General features: G+C 42.8%; 1 protein-coding gene across 1 annotated transcript in view; it reads left to right on the top strand.

Annotated features, from left to right (window-relative positions):
• Positions 1-19,137, top strand: part of MTERF3 (mitochondrial transcription termination factor 3) — a 90,348-nt gene that overhangs the window by 58,576 nt on the left and 12,635 nt on the right. The window contains exons 5-6 of the mRNA XM_033933166.1: positions 2,888-3,077; positions 15,280-15,427. Of these exons, the coding sequence (XP_033789057.1) occupies positions 2,888-3,077; positions 15,280-15,427 (338 nt within the window). The remainder of the gene's footprint in view (positions 1-2,887; positions 3,078-15,279; positions 15,428-19,137) is intronic.

The following is a 19,137-nucleotide window of genomic DNA, read 5'->3' on the forward strand; positions in this document are numbered from 1 at the left end:
TTTAAATACGTCACAGGTCGTGTAGAGCTGGAAGACGACATATTCGTTCCCAAGGGACCCTCGGTCACAAGGGGGCACCCGCTTAAACTTAGAGGAGGGAAATTTAGTAGTGACACCAGGAAGTACTTCTTCACAGAAAGGGTGGTGGATCAATGGAACAGACTTCCGGTGCAGGTGATCAAGGCCACCAGCGTGCTCGACTTTAAGAATAAATGGGACATCCACGTGGGATCCCTACGAAGGTCGAGCTAAGGAACTAAGTCATATGCACTCAGACTTAATGGGGTGGGTCAGTAGAGTGGGCAGACTTGATGGGCTGTAGCCCTTTTCTGCCGTCATCTTTCTATGTTTCTATGTTTCATTTAATAAAATAGGTGCAACATATGCTTCGATGTGACTTTGTGTTCATTTTATTATAAGCAGTACTCTTGTAGCTTTTCTTAGTCATTGCTCTGGTCTAAACCATTGTTAACAATCTTTCAGGTCTCTTGCTTTTCCAAATTTTTGAGGATTACTAGCTACTATGCTACTGTGTTGCCTGCCTGGCCTGTCGCATTGGGTGTTTAATTGTTCTTTGAAGTCATTCAACTGAAACATAATCTGTTAACATCCTACAACAGCAGGTCAAAGTCTTATATTGTATTGCGGTATATAAGCTGTTATTATTATTATTATTATTATTATAGTTTTAATATTTATACAATATTTTGCTTGTTAATAGGATTTGGATTGTGTGTTAATTATGTATTATTGCTCTGCCCTAAGACATTATGCATTTCTAAAAGTAATATAAAAGAAATAAAATCTGTCTGCTGCAGGTGTTGATTTATCTAAGTTGGAACAGCGCAGAAACATGGGAAGTATCCTCTTGAGGCTGGATTTTGAAAAGGACATAAGAGAAAAGCTTCTCTTTCTCAAGGATGTGGGCTTAGAAGATAGTCAACTGGGGCCATTCCTGACCAAAAACCCATTCATTCTCCCCCCCCCCATTAAAGTTTTTTGAAGACTTTTTCAGGATCCAAGATGGCGTCGGGCTGGACGCGCTGAGATGCCGCTCTGAGGATTTTCCTTCAACAATTTTCAAACAATTTGTAAGCGGTTCAATTACTTACCCGATGCCTAAACGGAGGGGCCGTAGCACCGCTGGTGCCTCGCGGCCCACGGCCACCCCCGCGGCTGGAGACATCGGGGAACTCATCAGGCGGATGCAGGGTATTTTTTCGGCGTCGGAGGGAGGCCCGCAGAGGAGTAGCGGCGTCAGTGAGGACGTGGAGATTCCTCCGGGATTGGAGACATCGTTGAGCCCCGACGTTAGGGCGCCGCCCCCGCAACCTCAGCTAAGCAGCTCTCCAAGGGGTAAGGTAACCCCGGAGGTCAGGGTCTTGTCTTCCCCTGAGGCAAGTAGTCCATCACAGAGCCGGCTGACAGGAGCTCATATGGATATGAGCTCCTTTGAAGAAGCTGAGGGGGAATCATCTGAGAGGCGAGTTAACCTTCAGGGACAGCGTAAAGTTATTCAACTGGACGGTGAGCACTATGACATTTCTTTACCTGTATTTTCTTTGGAAAAACCCTCAGAAGTAACTCTGGACTCACTATGGGATCTTATGGCCGGACTAGTGAAGACCATAACTCCCAAACTTCAGTTAATTGAGGGGAAATTATCACAACATTCTACTGAACTTAAAGATTTGAAAAAGGATATGACTGCCTCTAATTTCTCGGTTCAAAAGCTTGAACAGGACATTAAATCATCCAAACAATTACAGGAATCTTTAATGAAAGATAATATCAATCTTAGAAGAAAAATGGAGAACTTAGAAAATAACTCTAGATACAATAACTTAAGAATCATTAATTTTCCTAAGCTTCCACTGACACCTCCTAGAGAAATGTTTAAAAGATATTTTCTTGAAGTTTTGGGGGCCTCAGAAGATTCATTACCTCCTTTATCACGAGTCTATTATTTACCTAATAAGACTAAATTACCAAAAAAGCCGTCGGATCAAGGACTATTGGATGTATCAGAGTTATTGGAAAAATCAGATAAAGAGGTTGTAGAACCGAGTACTTTGATTATAACAGTAGCTCTCTCTATTGATAAAGTATGGTTGTTAAAACTGTTCTTTAAAAATAGACAGAAAGAGTTTATGGGTTGTAAAGTCCAGGTATTTCCTGATTTATCACGAGAGACGCAAAGGCGTCGTCGTGAATTTCTTTTGTTGAAGCCAGGTGTTATATCTTTGGGTGCTACTTTTTATTTGCGACACCCTTGTAAATGTATAGTCCATCACCGATCAGTTAAATATGTTTTCTTTGAGCCTAATCAGTTGACTTCTTTTTTAGCGCTCTCCCGATTGGAGGTAGAAAAATCATAAGCTCTATGACTATAGGTTAATCCCAGCAATCAGCCTTCCAGCTAACTTTATGAAAGAGTGTACATTAAGTTCAATTCTTTAATTTTGGCTTTATTTTATAAGAAATCTTGGATCCAATTTAGAGGACTTGAGCATTTTAGTTAATTTATGATTTAATGTTATTGGAATGTTTCTTGCTTTATCTAGAATTGCTAATTTGCTTTCTGTACAAGGTATTCTTGATTATATGATTTGAAAATCAATAAATATATTTAAACATAATTGTTCTTTGAAGTCATTCAACTGAAACATAATCTGTTAACATCCTACAACAGCAGGTCAAAGTCTTATATTGTATTGCGGTATATAAGCTGTTATTATTATTATTATTATTATAGTTTTAATATTTATACAATATTTTGCTTGTTAATAGGATTTGGATTGTGTGTTAATTATGTATTATTGCTCTGCCCTAAGACATTATGCATTTCTAAAAGTAATATAAAAGAAATAAAATCTGTCTGCTGCAGGTGTTGATTTATCTAAGTTGGAACAGCGCAGAAACATGGGAAGTATCCTCTTGAGGCTGGATTTTGAAAAGGACATAAGAGAAAAGCTTCTCTTTCTCAAGGATGTGGGCTTAGAAGATAGTCAACTGGGGCCATTCCTGACCAAAAACCCATTCATTCTCACTGAAGACATGGAAAATCTGCAGAAGAGGTAGGCCATAATGTGCTTTATTTTCTTGACATTTTTGTCTGACCTTATATCTTTGCGAATCGTCTCTTTCAGGTATTTAGGACATCTTAGGGGGAAATCTTAAATGTCCTAGCTTTTAATTTAGATTGTAAGCTCTACTGAGCAGGCGCTTTTCTCTTAAATATGTTGTTGTACAGCGCTGCATATGCCTATCAACGCTATAGAGATGTTAAATAGTAGTAGTAGCTTCTGATTTTTGGCATCTTCAACTAAACAACCTTACAGGGTCTTTTAGTAACATATCCATTAACTTATAGTAAAAGACCCACTTAATGAGTTCATACAGTATTCACTCTTTTTCTTTAGGTAATTTAGGAGTTTTACTGTGTTTCAGGAGTAGCAGAACAACATTTGGTAGTAGAACAACATTTAACTTGGAAAGGCCAATTAAACCAGTCTCTGGCCCTGCCCCAAAGCTCTATTTCTAATTCAATAGGAATGTTGGTCATGAACCAGTGGGTTTATACACAGGCCAGTGGGTTTATACACAGGGAGAACACAGACCTTCAGGTCAGTCTGTAGCCAAGGGGCCACCTGCATTGCAGGGCACTCGCTTGGCCAGCCTGCACTAATAGTATGGGAGCTTAAGGACTGGTCTTTTGGGAGCACAGCTCGCCCTAGGTTCTGTCCGCTGTGGTCTTGAGCACAGGCTGAACAGCCCTGTGGTGGTTTTCCAGGATTGGTGCTGACTGCATTTCCTCTCCCGGCATGTGTGCGTGGGGGGTTGAGGTCTCAGTCCCACTGAAGGACTGAGAGGCAATCGGAAGAAGAAATCAGTCATCTACGGAGCCCCAGTGCGGACAGCTTTTCAAGCAAACTTGATTGAAGTTTCAAGTTTGCACACTGCACCACGCATGTGCTAGCCTTCTTGCCCACTAGAGGGCGCATCCCCACCTCGTGGTCCTCAGTTCTATATCAAGCAAAGAAGCCATCCCCGGGGAGGTGGGCGGGTTGTGAGAATATATGCCTGCTGTCCCTGGATAACACCTGTTACGGTAAGTAACTGTGCTTTATCCCAGGACAAGCAGGCATGATATTCTCACATGTGGGTGACCTCCAAGCCAACCAAAAAAGGGCAGGTGGGAGGATGGCAATTCAGGAAAACAAGTTACGTAACACCGACTGGCCAAACCGGCCGTCGCTTCTGGACAGAAGTTCTCCTCTTCAGCTGGCTGCAATGTCATCCTAGGTAGCTCTCAGCACAGCATGACACAGTGAGTACAAGGCTGACAGCTCATAAAACACAATGGAGCGGGGGGAGAGGTTGGGTTAAGGGGCCTTAAAATCGCTATGTTTTGGTCCTCATTGTAGTTTCCACGGGCCATTATTAGCACCAAAATCACTGCCACAGCGGCCATCTTGGGTTTCCTTATGGAGGGAGTGGATTGCTTGCCGGACACACTGTATGATCTGTTCAGAGTACAAAACAAGGTCTCTACATATGCTATCTCTGCCTGTAGAATGTTGTGGATTAGAAGTAGAATCTCCTGCCCACTATCTAAAGTGACTCTGAGCAAATTGCCTTTCAGGGGTCAATTGCTCTTTGTTAAGGGGTTGGACGATCTGATGGCTAGTATACAGGATTGCAAACCCAAGTCTACGAAATAACAGACCAAAGGTCCCTAGGGGGTCTGCTCAAGGTAATTTTTATGGCTCTAGGCACTTTTGTCAGTACTTAGCAAGATCTTTGGCCCGGAGATCCTTCCAGAGCCCAAGGCAGAGATTGGGGAGAACTAAATGTACCCAGTCTTCTGGAGCCCATGTCACAGGAGCCACCAAAAGCAATTATGATACCAAAACAGCAGCTGTAACCTCCAGCTATAACTCTTCTACGTGACCCATTATAGGCAGAGTACTACAAAGGATAATGAGCCATCAGGGATTGGCTGAGACATCCATGGTATGCGTTTAAAGCGTACAAGGATCTTAGACTACCGTATCATTCAGGATTGCTAATACAAGGTCTCATTACCCTGGAAAATATGGACCACTTTTGTCTTACGGCATGGCTTTTCAGCATACATCATTAGTGCGCAAATGCTGTTCAGAAGTGATCATTGCCACTCTCCTGAGGTCCAAGATGCAGACAGCACTGTCATCCTGCAAAAAAGACCTGGAAGGGCTTCCATAGCTGGTGTGTGCAAAAGAACGAGGACCCAGTTACAGCCCAGATTGCAGTGGTGCTAGCAATTCTTCAGAAATGACTTGAAAAAGGCCGTACAGTGGACTCTTTCAAAATACACATTACGGATCTCTTGTGCTTCAGACCTTGGATCAACAAAGGAACATTGACCTTTCACCCAGATTTATCTAGATTTTTGAAGGGAGCATTAGGTCTGCATCTGCCAATAGGGCACCCTTTTCCAGAGTGCAATCTGAATCTCGTTCTGTGAGTTCTAGCTAGAGCTCCATATGAGTCATTGGAGAAGGCATCAGTAATGGATGTCACCATGAAAGCAGTAATTTTGGTGGCTATCAAGTCTGCATGACGAGTTTCGGAACTGCAGCCGTTATTGTGCAAGGAGCTTTTCCTCAGAATATTGGAGAAGGGAATAGTACTTCTTGCTGAAGGTAGTGTCCAGCTTTCATGTCAACTAGAGAATGACACGGGGACAAATTTTTACCCATGGGAACTCAATTTCCTGTCCCTTCCCCGTGAGTTCTTTTCCTGGCCCTGCCCCATTCCTACAAGTTCCATCCTCATCTGCACAAGCCTCAAATTTAAAATCATAAGTGTTTGAGGCTTGTGAGGTTAAGGCAGAGCTTACAGGAATGGGACAGGGCAGTAACAAAACTCAAGGGGACGGGAATGATTTGTCTCCTTGTCATTCTCTAATATCAACCAGGAGGTCCAGTTGCCTGCGTCTACGTCTTCAGGTTCCAAGAAGATGGACAGGATCATGAAATTGCTAGATGTGCAGCAACTACCTAGAAGTGACCAAGTTTCAGCTGTCAGACCATCTCTTTGTGTTAGCAGGCATGAGCTATTGGGAACAGCCAGCTTTGAAAGTGACACATTTCCAGATGGATTTGAAAGGCCATTTTGTCAGCTTATATCAGGAGTGGTAAGATATCTCCGACTTCCCTGAAGGTCCACTCCATTAAGAGCGTAGCTTCCTCATGGATGGAGTCCAAAGTATTGTCCATGGAAGAGATTTGTAGAGCAGCCACTTGGTCCTCTCTCAATACTTTTACAAAATTTCACAAGGTGGATGTAGCGGCAAGATTGGTACCCCTTCGGAGATTCAGTGCTGTCAACAGACTCATCTGCCCCACCCTAGATTCCAGGGATGGCTTTGATATATTCCACTGGTTCAAGACTGACGTTCCTATTGAACTAGAATGGAAGATTATGTACCTACCTTGTTAATCTTCTTTCTAGGAGATAGAGCAGGCTTCAAGACTATCAGATGATTCCTAGCCTGCCTTTCTTTCTCGGACTTGTCTGTAGCACTGGACAGTTTGCTTCTTCCCTTGGCCTTCAGCAAGAGCTGAGATAAGAGAAGCTCCCCTGGATTGGCCACCGTGAAAATGGGCTACTGGGCTTGATGGACCATGGGTCTGACCCAGTAAAACCATTCTTATGTTCTTATCGTAAGAAAACAGGGCATATCTGATAGAACCCTGTGACTATTAGTGCAGGTTGTATTCAAGTAGGTGACCTGTGTTCCTCCTCATTATGGGTATAAAGTGTTCATTGTTATGAGCAGAACAGACTTGTTTTTTGGGTATAGTCCCCATACCTCTCCCTTATATGTTTATTCTGACTACCTGGTTTGATATGAACTGAGGAGTACAGGGCAGCCCAGGGAGAAGGGGGAAGTCTTAGACTGGCTGTGTTGAAATTAAATGCGCTAATATTCGGTGATCATTCTAGATATCTGGAACATATCTGTTTGTGACTTTTGAGGACAGGTGCTGTGTGGTTTTTTGGCTTTCAGTCTAAGTGAACCTGTCAGCTATGTTCTTTCTGTGAATCACCTAAAATTGGTATAGAATGGATACTTAGCTGTTAAAACATTTTTGTGCTTGTTGAACCAGAAACAAAAGGAACCATCAGTTTGGAATGTTAAAAACAATGCAAACTGGAAGTGGAAATTCTAAGTGATTTTAAGTAGGGTTACCAGATGTCCAGGAAAACCCGGACATGTCCTCTTTTTAGAGGACTGTCTGGGTTACCGGAAGGACTCTTCAAAACCTGGCAGTTTGTCCGGGTTTTGGAAAGCCCTGAGCTCCAGCCACGTCTGGAGGGCCTTCAGCAAGCATGCGCGGGTGACATCATGTGCATACGTGCATGCTGGAGACCCTCCAGACATGGCCTGGAGGTCAGCAAAACAGAGATGAAGCTTTTGGGGGGCGGGGTTGGAGTTGAAACAAGGCAGGGCTAGGAGCAGAAAGGAGAAGGGCCATGAGTCTGGGTTTTCCCGCCCTTAAATATGGTAACCCTAATTTTAGGCATGTTCAGGGAAAGGGTGCAGGCAAAGCGCAGGCAGTCACAGGTTATTCGTGTGTACTTTACACCTACTTCCGAGTAGGCTTAAATGTTTGCAATTTCAACCTAGACACTATTTCTTCATGATTTGTGTTAATATATATATTTTGAAGGCAAACAAGCTAAAAGTAGGTGCCTTCTTGACCGTCATAAGTGAGGTATTATACAACTATCTGCATTGTGTATATTCAGCACTGCTGGCCATTCATAAAGTAGCACTTAAACCTCCATTGCCCCAGGTACACAAACAAATTGAGCCAATTTGGAACAGAGAAAGTACTTGCATATAATACAGTGGTCTCAAACTCAAACCGTTTGCAGGGCCACATTTTGGATTTGTAGGTACTTGGAGGGCCTCATAAATAGTTAATGTCTTATTAAAGAAATGACAATTTTGCATGAGGTAAAACTCTTTATAGTTTATAAATCTTTCCTTTTGGCCAAGTCTTAATAACAATATTGCAATTTATAGCTAAAGAGACATATGATCAAGAAACTGTTTTATTTTACTTTTGTGATTATGATAAACACACCGAGGGCCTCAAAATAGTACCTGGTGGGACGTATGTGGCCCCCAGGCCACGGGTTTGAGACCACTGATATAATATATACAGTGCTATGTACGTCTACTAACACTTTAAAAATGATTAGGAGTAGAGTAGTAGCAGAATTTTTGTGTTTAGTTTCCAGTTTTAACTTGTTCAATCACCCTCCGTTTAAAACCTCAAAATGTTCCTCAATCAGGGCTGATAGCTGGTATGAAGAGGACCCCAGGACACAGACACCTTGGCAGAAACCTTAGGTATAGGAATCGTGAGAGTCATCGGGGCTTCCTCTCCCCCATTCTAGACATCCCTCTCCTCTAGTTAGGTCTGGTATGGATGATCAGGAGAATAAAATTTGGATTTAACCTGTTAATTTCCTTGCCTCGAATCCTGTTAGACCAGGACCCTTCTGTGAAATCCATGGTATGCAAAGGCTTTCAGTCTGACAAATTTAAAAAAGCTAGCAGTAAGTATTTTGTGGCCCACTGTGAAGGTAGTTGTATCCTTGATGTATGAATTGTTTTTTTTTTTTTTTGTTTTGACTCATCAGTTGTGACTGTGGTGGTGATTTGGAAGTCCAAAACATAATTGCCTTCTGTTGTCTTAGCTTTTAATATAGGATGCTGAGGAGTTGCCCTATAAGGGGAGCAAAGTCTGGGTCTGAGCTGTTTTTCTTTGCTGGCAGGGGGAACATAATCCACTTGCATGGAATGACCTGGCAGGACTTGAGGAAAGAAAATCAATAGCTAGGTGCAAAGTTCACCTTCCTCTCTCCATCTTTCTATTATACTAATCAAGCTGACAGGAGAAGGCAAGCAGCAGGTATCTCAGACCATATCTGCTGTCCAGAGCCCAGCAACCAGTACTGTAGTAGTTGGGAATCAGACAGAAGAGGAAGACATAGCCCAGGGTACTGCTGTTCTTTTGATCTGGCCTTATCAGCATTGTGTGGTAGGGGGAGGAGAGGAGAAGAGGGTAAGGTCATGTGGGTCTAAAGAGAGGAGAGTTATATGACTAGAAGAGTAAGAGATCAGGGTCGTGTTTGTGTGTGTTCATGTATTGCCACCAGGAAAAAGGGGAGCGAGAGATAAAATGGATGGGGATGTGATGGAGTAATGTTAGATCCCTTTTCTATGTCCCTAATCATTCCTGAGATTTCCTATTCTTACCTCCCCCACCCCCCAAAAAAAACCTCCCATTAAACAGCTGCCAAAATATTTTCTTATGCAAAATACTTATATTTTGGATTTCCTAAGCTTTGTGCAGAATTTTCTGTATCTTGCCACAGAATCGACCCCCGAGCTGTTGCAGGAAAGTGGGCTGTGAATATATTTGTTCTATTCCTCTAGGACAGGGGTGAGCAAGCTGTGGTCTCAAACCCGTGGCCTGCCAGGTACTATTTTGAGGCCCTCGGTATGTTTATCATAATCACAAAAGTAAAATAAAACAGTTTCTTGATCATATGTCTCTTTAGCTATAAATTACAATATTATTATTAAGACTTGGCCAAAAGAACAGAGTTATAAACTATAGAGTTTTACCTCATGCAAAATTGTCATTTCTTTAATAAGACATTAACTATTTTTTATGAGGCCCTCTAAGAACCTACAAATCCAAAATGTGGCCCTGCAAAGGGTTTGAGTTTGAGACCACTGTATTACCGTGTTTCCCCGATGGTAAGACACTGTCTTATTTTTTTTGGAAGGCCAAAATATGCTCTAGGGCTTATTTTCGGGGGGATGCCTTATTTACCCTTTCATGTCCCCTCTGTATCTCTATCCTTTCTCTCTCTCTTCTGCTCCCTCACCCACGAGTCCTGCATCTGGCCCTCTCCCTTCTACCTGCACCTGGCAACACCCCCCTGCTCCGCGGCTCTCTTCAGCAACTTGTCAGCAGCGGTGATCAAGACAAGCTACCGACATCGAGGCCTTCCCTCTACGAGTCCCGCCTTTGTGGAAAAAGGAAGTTGAAACAAGCGGGACTCGCAGAGGGTAGGCCCCGACGTCAGAAGCTTGTGTCGATCGCTGCTGCTGAGTTGCCGAAGAGAGCCGCGGAGCAGGGGATGTGGCCGGAAACAGGTAGAAGGGAGAGGGAGATAGGAAGGCTGTAGATCTCCGGAGCATGACACCGACCCCGGCCAGGATGATTTCTTTTTCAGGCGTGCATCTTACAAGTCCGGCGTCGCGGCGGGAAATAGCCATGCTGAGCAGTGAGCTCAGCACTACACAGATGAAAGCCTTGCTTGCTGATTGGTCCGGCGGCACGGCCGCCGGACCAATCAGCAAGCAAGGCTTTCATCTGTGTACGTGCTGAGCTCACTCAGCATGGCTATTTCCCGCCGCGACGCCGGACTTGTAAGATGCACGCCTGCGTGACACACTACCGGAGCCACGGCAAAGGTGGAAAAGAGCCGCATGCGGCTCTGGAGCCGCGGGTTGCCGACCCCCGCGGTAGACGGAGGGACCACACGGAGTCACCCACCGTACCACCCGATTCGGGTAAGCGCAGGTATCGGTGGGTGGCTTATTTGCGGGGGGGGGTGCCTTATTTTACAATTTTTTCTAAAAAGGGGGGGCTGTCTTATTTGATGGCCCTGCCTTATCATAGGAGAAACACGGTATATGCAAGTACTTTCTCTGTTCCTAATTGGCTCAATTTGTTTGTACCTGGGGCAATGGAGGTTTAAGTGCTAATGTGGCTCTCCATTGAATTTTATGCAGTCCATGAGACTATGCACAGAAAACATCATTAACCAGAGTTCTGGCAGTTGTAAGATTTTCAGAATAGCCACTCTAGCAATTTGCTTCCATTGGTTTTAGTTTATCACAGAAAGTCTGTGGATCTATGTGCGTTTCAGGTTTCAACATTTTGCAATGTTGTAGCCCAGGGATCATACTGCTATTCATATGGCCATCTGTATATAAAGGTTGCCCAGCCCTGCTCTAGGAGACTGAGAGAAGCTTTCAAACAAATTAAGTTTTTCTCTGTAATTTGGGTATCAGTAAGATTAATGTTATTTCCTGGGGCTTTGCAGAGCCTCTCTGAGAACAGCTGGGTTCCAAGTCACGCAGCAAGGCAAATTTCTGAAGCATTAATGGAGGTCTTCCTGCATCTTTGCCCAGTTTTTAAAATATATCGTATATCATATCAGATGTTACTGTGCGTGATCAGATGTGACTTTGTTGTTACTACTATAGTGCTGCTAGAAGTACACAGTGCTGTACATTAAAACATTCAGTACGGTTTTATACTGTTTGGTTGCAACTTTCAAGTAGTTGTGTAATTCTTATTTTGAATAAATCATCTTTAAGCTTTATTGTAAGATGACAAATATAGCTTGCTTTCCCAAGGAGATCCAGGGTGTATAATGAAAAGCTTAAGACTAGCCCACACAAAATAAACAGTGACCTACCCCAACATAACCCTGTTGCAGAAATTTCTTGTTGGTCCCTTCCTCCTCCAGCTATAAACAATCCTGTAGCCAGTCTAAGGGAGAAACAGAATCGGTGGTTCATTGCTATGTAATAAAGAGCATGCATTGATTTCAGTGTGACTTCCTTCGCATACCACAGGCTTGATTAAAGGACCTATACATGTTTCATCTTGTCTTTGGCACAATGCAAATACTAAGGCAAGCGTTCTCAATATTGAGAGACCGAGGTCATACTCAGGAATGAATTTCTATACATCATGGAACGTGCAAAACTAACCCATCTGGAAACTGTAAGCCCGATTTTCGCTGCTTTATTAAGTACAGTAGGTTTTGAAATAAATCTCAAGCAAGCTGCCTCTTACCCAGATATCAAAAGCCTTTGAACGTACAGAGGGAAAGTAAAACTAATAAACATTGCAAGTAAAAACACTGCAAGAACTAGAGACACTAGCAGTTTATATCGAGCAGAATAGACCAATTTGGGCTTTGGCAAAAGGTGCTGGAAAAAAAGTGTGCTGAGCATTATTCTAAGAATGTCATTCGGAGTTGGGCACTGTTTAGGGAATGAGGACTTGCATACTGCCTTTTTGTTGCTTTGGCATTCAAAGCTGACATTCAAAGCGGTAGGCACTGGAGGATTGAATGACTTGCCCAGGGTCACAAGGAGCGGAACTGGGATTTGATCTCGCAACCTCTTGGTGCAGAGGCAACAGCTCTACTAGTGGGCCATACCTTCCCCTGTTTATAGAATAGCACACAGTGCTGGGATCCACTCCCAACTTTGGGCACGAGGCTTTACACTTACTGAAATCTAGTGTAAATCCTCATGTGTAAATTGTGTGTGGATCCCCCAAATTCTATAATCGTGCATCTTTATTGAATGTCCTTGATCCGTCCATGCCCCTTTCATAGCCACGCCTCATTTTCAATTGCACACTAAAAGTTTTATATGTGCATCTTTATAGAATAGCACCTAGAAAGATGCACGCTTAAACCCAAATTGATTGTTAGAATTGGTGCTAATCAACTCATTACTGATATTGCGCACCCAAATTTGCAACTCTAAGCACCATATGTAGAATCCTTGGGTTTATGCTCATAATTCAAAGGGTGTGCTGTAGAGAATGACACGGGGGCAAAGTTTGTCCTGGTCCATTCCCAGAGGTTCTGTTCCTGTCCCCATGGTCTCTGTTCTCATCTACACAAGCCTCAAATTTAATTTTCTATACCATTCTCCCAGAGGAGCTTGGAACAGTTTACATTAATTTATTCAGATACTCAAGCATTTTCCCTGTCTGTCCTGGCGGGCTCACAATCTATCTAATGTAATGGGGGCAATAGGGGGATTATGTGATTTGCCCAGGGTCACAAAGAGCAACGTGGGTTTGAACCCACAACCCCAGGATGCTGAGGCTGTAGCTTTAACCACTGCACCACACACTAGAGAATGACAAGGTGGCTGTTACCCGTGGGTAACCCGCTGAAACGGTGAGGGGGGAAAAAGTGCTCACTGCGGGTACGGGGCCCTGTGGAGCGGTGAATGGCCTTGTCTCTGCAGTTAAGGGAACGCACGTGGCCCCCCTCCCACCTTTCTACCTACCGGCCAAATCTATCTTCTGTATCTCCCTCCCCCTTACCTTTGCGGCGCCTTTTAAGTTTAGAGAGCAACTTGCTCAAGCCACCAGAATCTGCCTGCAGTCTCGTGCGTGTGCGGAAGCTTCTCCTCTGAAGCAAATTCCGGTTGCGTCAGAGGAGAAGCTTCTGCACACGACTGCAGGCAGACTCCGGCAGCTTGAGCAAGTTGCTCTCTAAACTTGAAACGCACCACAAAGGTAAGGGGGAGGGAGGGAAATCTTGAACCGCAAGAGAGGTGCTGAAGGGCGGTGAAGTGGCAAGAGGGGAAGGCTGGTCATGGAAAGGAAAGGAACAGACACTGAAGGGAAATGGGGAAGACATAGATGCCAGACTATGGGGGGAGCGGAGGGAAGAAGATAGGTGCCAGACCAATTGAGAAGGGGGGGTGAAGGGAGAGGCACAGTAACAGAGCAAATGGAAGACGCAGAGAGAAGACAGACAGTGGATGGAAGAAATTTAATGAGAAGATGAAGAAAGCAGAAACCAGACAACAAAGATAGAAAAAAATTTCTATTTATTTTCTTTTTTTTTTTTTGCTTTAGAATAAAGTAGTATATTAGTTGGGTTGATAAAATTTATAAACAAAGCTCTGCCAGCTGAACATCCCTTTCTCTAGTTCAACAGCCAGAACTTTGATTTATGAGGAAGGAATAAGCTAAATATTGCAGTACTGAGGCTTGTATGGATGCTGCAGGGACAGTGGTCGCGGGGACGGGGACAAATTTTTCCCCTGTGTCATTCTCTACCACACACTCTGTAGTTTGAACCACTGCGCCACATTCTCTCTTCATTAAAGTATAAAAAGGTATATGTTCAACTCTTTGTAAATTGCAAATAGAGCCTTCTATTTCAATCTGTTTTTGGTACAGCCTTCCCAAAGATTTGGTTGCCTGTGTTTTTACATCATCTTTCAGACATGGATGTAGAAGAGAACCTACACTGTGTAGTAAGTGAACAGGAAAATAAGTGTCAATTAAATGTTGGAAATACTCCTTGATGCCAGTAACGATGGATGAACCTGTTGCAGTGACAGTAAGATGCTTAAGCAACTGGACACGGGAGGGAAGGAAGTTGTAGGTGGTAAGGGTCTGATCAGCAATATCAATGGGAGAAAAGACACAGATTATGTAATTTAAATCCAAAAGCAGTTTATGCAGTTTTTTTAATCACTGAATTCAGTTGCCAGTTGTCTAAGGAGTGTTAAGTTTTTACATATTAATACTAGCATTTTATAGATGCTATTCCATCTAGTTGAAACAACCTGTTTAAGGCTAGTCTCAAGCTTGAATGACACAGAGATACAGTTTTTCGCCATAGGCTCTGTCCCCTTCCCATATCATTCTACAATGTAATGATGATCCAAGCCACTTCCCTGTTTTGATCCTGTGTTGTAGAATAAACTTTATAATGATTTGAGGGAATATCCGTTCTTTGTTTTAAACACTAAGGCCTGATTATTTCAGTTAGTCTATGGCAGGGATCTCAAAGTCCCTCCTTGAGGGCCGCAATCCAGTCGGGTTTTCAGGATTTCCCCAATGAATATGCACTGAAAACAGTGCAGGCACATAGATCTCATGCATATTAATTGGGGAAATCCTGAAAACCCAACTGGATTGCGGCCCTCGAGGAGGGACTTTGAGACCCCTGGTCTATGGGCAGTGAATAGCTGGTAAGGGTGGGGGTTGAGTTGAGATGAACAAATGATAGACTGGATTTGTGTGTGTTCATATTTGTATAGAATTATGATCTATTGTAAACCGTTTTGTAGCTTGCTTTTTTTTTTTTTATGAAACTTTATGAAAATACATAATCACAGAACTTCAGATTTGGAGCTATCAATTGAAATTCAAATAACAATCATGAAAACTGCTAAAACATTAAAAAAAAAATCTTGAGTTTTAGTCCAAACAAAAACAAAGTTCTGAAATTCATAGCTGAGGAGCCCTATTAGAAAATGGTCTCTTTGCTCAGGAAAATCAAATGATGGACAGTAGAAACAGCTTTGAGGGAACTGTCGGATAAATGTAATTTATGGTGTTCTATGCATTTGTTCCTTAGAGTGACTTATCTTGCATCGATAAAATTCAGCAAGAAAGCCATTGCTCGAATAGTTTCAGGGGCTCCATATTTATTGAACTTCTCGGTGGAAAGAGTAGATAATCGACTTGGATTTTTTCAGAAAGAGCTTGGATTAAGTGCATCCAAGGTAAGTGGAATCTTTGAATGCCTTTTCCCTTCTGCCCCATCATAACTTTATGTGCTTTGTGTACCAAACAGGTTTCATTTAATTTCAGGCCCACATCAAAATTAGAAGCATTTTATGTTCTAAGCTTTTATGACTAAAACAAAAGTGTTTTGGTGGTCAGCCTTTTATAGGATTAAGTTTACATGAATATATCAGCACTGAAATGCTTTAAAACAAGCAAATGCAATTCATGAACTTTTTTTATTTTTTCACAAGGCGTGTTTAGCACCCTCCCCCAGGTCAAACTGCTGTATATTATATCCTTGCCAGCCCTCTGAGAAAACTGGAAAGGAATGGAGAACTACTGGAGTGAGACATGTCACACTGATTCCTCATAAAATAAACAGTTCAACAACCCTGTCCGCACATTCACATTGTACAGTCATTGCAAACAACTCAGGGAAAAAGTGGCTTTCTTGCCTGTACTCGTAGTAAAGAGATACACACAAAGACGAACAGCCCCAACACCCTAACGAGATGCATTTTGCCATGTCTTTTCATACCCATGCATTAGCTAACAAATAAAGGAAACATGCCATTTGTTGCACCATTTTAAATGGAGAACATAAGTAACAAGCATTTTTTTAGCGTTTGCCAAGCTCCTTTTATGTTCTAGACTAAAAAAAACCCCAAAACAAACTAATAAACTCGGTCTATATGCTTTTGTCTATTTTATGATTCTTCAGTTTTCTGCATTGTTCCCTGTAGCTGCTAACTCATTCAGAACTGTGATTTATCCTTTACAACATCCTGGGGATTTCTTTCCCCTATTTTATATCTCCTCCACACTTAGACTGACTCAGCTTGATGAGTTCCCCCCCCCTCTTAATGCTGTTTTTCCAAATATACCCCCTTTACTAACGCGTAGCGTGGGTTTTAACGCCAGCAGCAGGGGTAACTGCTCCGACACTCATAGGAATTCTATGAGCGTCGGAGCAGTTACTGCCGCTGCCGGCGTTAAAACCCGCACTACGCGTTAGTGCGGTGATATTTAAGTCACCTCATACTATTAAGTAATGAGATGCAAAGCATGCAAACACACATTTTGTATCTCATTACTATACAAATCTCCTAATACGACTTGCAGTGATGCAGTGCAAGTTGCATAGGGGACCAAAAACCATGGTAAAATAATCCCAACCTTTGCTGGAGTTACCGTATTTTTCACTTCATAAGATGCATTTTTTTTTCCCCAAAAAATGTGGGTGGAAATAAGGGTGCGTCTTATGCAGCGAATATACCAACACACATAAACACACAGCAGTACCTTTAAATTGTGGTGAACGGTTGCCTGCTAATTGTCGGGGCCCGCAGTGCACAAGGGTGCTAATGCCTGGGCCCGCGACACTTCCTAATTGCGCTGGTCGCTGGACGGCTGCCTGCTGATTACTGGTATGTCGGGGCCAGCGGCGCACCAGCGTGTTGCTGTGTGGGCACGTGCCACAACTGAATGGCCGCCTTAGTTCTCGCTTCCAGAACTGAACATTATATTCCAAGTGAGACCTCACCAATGACTTGTACAAGGGTATTAACGTATAACTTTTTCTGCTGGTAATTCCCCTTTCTGTAGCCCAGCATCTTTCTGGCTAGGTCTACTGCTTTGTCACATTGTTTTGCAGACTTATCACCCCAAGGTTCCTCTCCTGGTCCATGCATATCAGCTTCTCACCCCCTAGCTCATAAATCTCCTTTGAATTTTTACTCCCCAGGTATATCACTTTACACTTCTTCACATTAAATCTTAACTGCCAAACATTAGACCATTGTTCAAAGAAGCGTGGGATGAACACAGAGGATCTAGAATCAGAAAATAATATTAAAAATTGAACTAAGGCCAGTACTGGACAGACTTGCACAGTCTGTGTCTGTATATGGCCATTTGGTGGAGGATGGGCTGGGGAGGGCTTCAATGGCTGGGAGAAAGTAGATGGGCTGGAATAGGTTTTAATGGAGATTTTGGCAGTTGGAACCCAAGCACAATACCGGGTAGAGCTTTAGATTCTTGCCCAGAAATAGCTAAGAAGAAAAAATTTTTTTTTAATTTAAATTGAATCAGGTTGGGCAGACTGGACCATTCGGGTCTTTATCTGCCGTCATCTGCCATGTTACTATGACCTTACCCCCTGTGATTTTTTTCCTATTCCCCAAAACAAAATTATGATTGAAAGGGCTAAATATTGGAGTACCTTACAGGGCACCACTGAGAACTTCACAAAAAGGGTGCCATGGCTTCTCCTCACTACAGCTCCCTTATAGGTGACGGTGAGCCCCCCCAAACCCCTCCAGAATCCCCCTGCAAAAGCTACTTATATGCCAGTCAAAAAGGGTTTTGGGGGTGTATAGGGCAGTGCACATGTTTCAGTATCAATGCAGTGATTATAGGGGTTTATGGGCATGGGTCCTCTTCTCTATGGGTCCCAAACCCACCCCCAAGATGACTTAAGCTGCCTCTGGGCTGGACGACTAGGCTTTTCTATGCCAGGCGGCCAGTGATGATGGTCTGGAGGCTGAAATTTAAAGTTGTGAATAAAGTTTTAACACGATTGAAGAGATCCAGGCAGAATCGCAGGAGGTCCTCAAGGCACTCACCCAAGATGACTTTCATGGGAAAAACGCTGGGCTCGCTGTATACATTCTCAAGGGGACTACTTCGAAGGAGACTGAGAAAACTAGGAGTTTCAGAAAGCTATTTTTTATTTTTATTTATTTTTTACAATTGAATTCCTTGAACTTTTGGGTAGCACCTTGTATACCTGTTTTGACTTGGTCCAAGTCAAAAAACGTATAAGTTCCATCCAGGCAACCTGTTAAACTTTTCGATTATGGCTGCCGGACGACTAAGCTAGGTTGGCCCACCTCCTGCCCTACCCATTCCTCCAAAAATGCTCCTTTTTGCTCTGGGTGAACAGAGGCAGTCAAAAGGCCTAAGCTGGTTTTAAATATGTCTAAAACCCTGTTCGATTTACGGTACTTGGACGACCTGTCTTTTTGATCGTCCAAGTGGCAATTTAGGCGGGCATTTAGACGTATTTTCTTTTTTATCATGAGCCCCTTAACTTTTGTATATTGTCTTAAGTGTTTGATATTGTTTTGTAACAAAAAAATACTTTGGTTAAATTTATTCTTCATTTTTCCTAATTTATTTTCATATTTTTTACACACACAACACACACACACAGTAAATAATTTTTATATTTTGTTTCATATATATTTTATTTTAGATAGTTTTGACCCCATGATGCAGGTGTGATTTCCACCAAAACATGATGCTGTGTCAGGTCTTTTACATGTGATATTATTGTTTCGACTCATGTTTTTCAAAAACTTATGCAATAAACTGTTTCTGGTTGCACCTTAGATAGTCACCTCTTCTTGCTGGAAGTCCATTGTTCACCTTTACTTTTTCTCCTAGGAAATAAGAACCACACATTTACAAGGAAATTATAAATAGAAAGTACTTCCCCCTACCTTTTATGGGGAGTTTTATCAGATTTTTATCCAAGCTATGCTACAGTTTTGTGCTTGCATTTTTCCATGGAACTACTAGGAGCGCAGGACAATTGAGCGCAGGACAAAAGCGCACCGACAATCATGTGCAGGATATATGTGCGCCACCGGTCCCGCCACTTTAAACCTCTAACATTAGCTGGGGGGGGGGAACCCCCCACCCC

This window comes from Geotrypetes seraphini, chromosome 2 (assembly GCF_902459505.1).
Source record: "Geotrypetes seraphini chromosome 2, aGeoSer1.1, whole genome shotgun sequence".
In the NCBI taxonomy this organism is placed as follows: domain Eukaryota; kingdom Metazoa; phylum Chordata; class Amphibia; order Gymnophiona; family Dermophiidae; genus Geotrypetes; species Geotrypetes seraphini.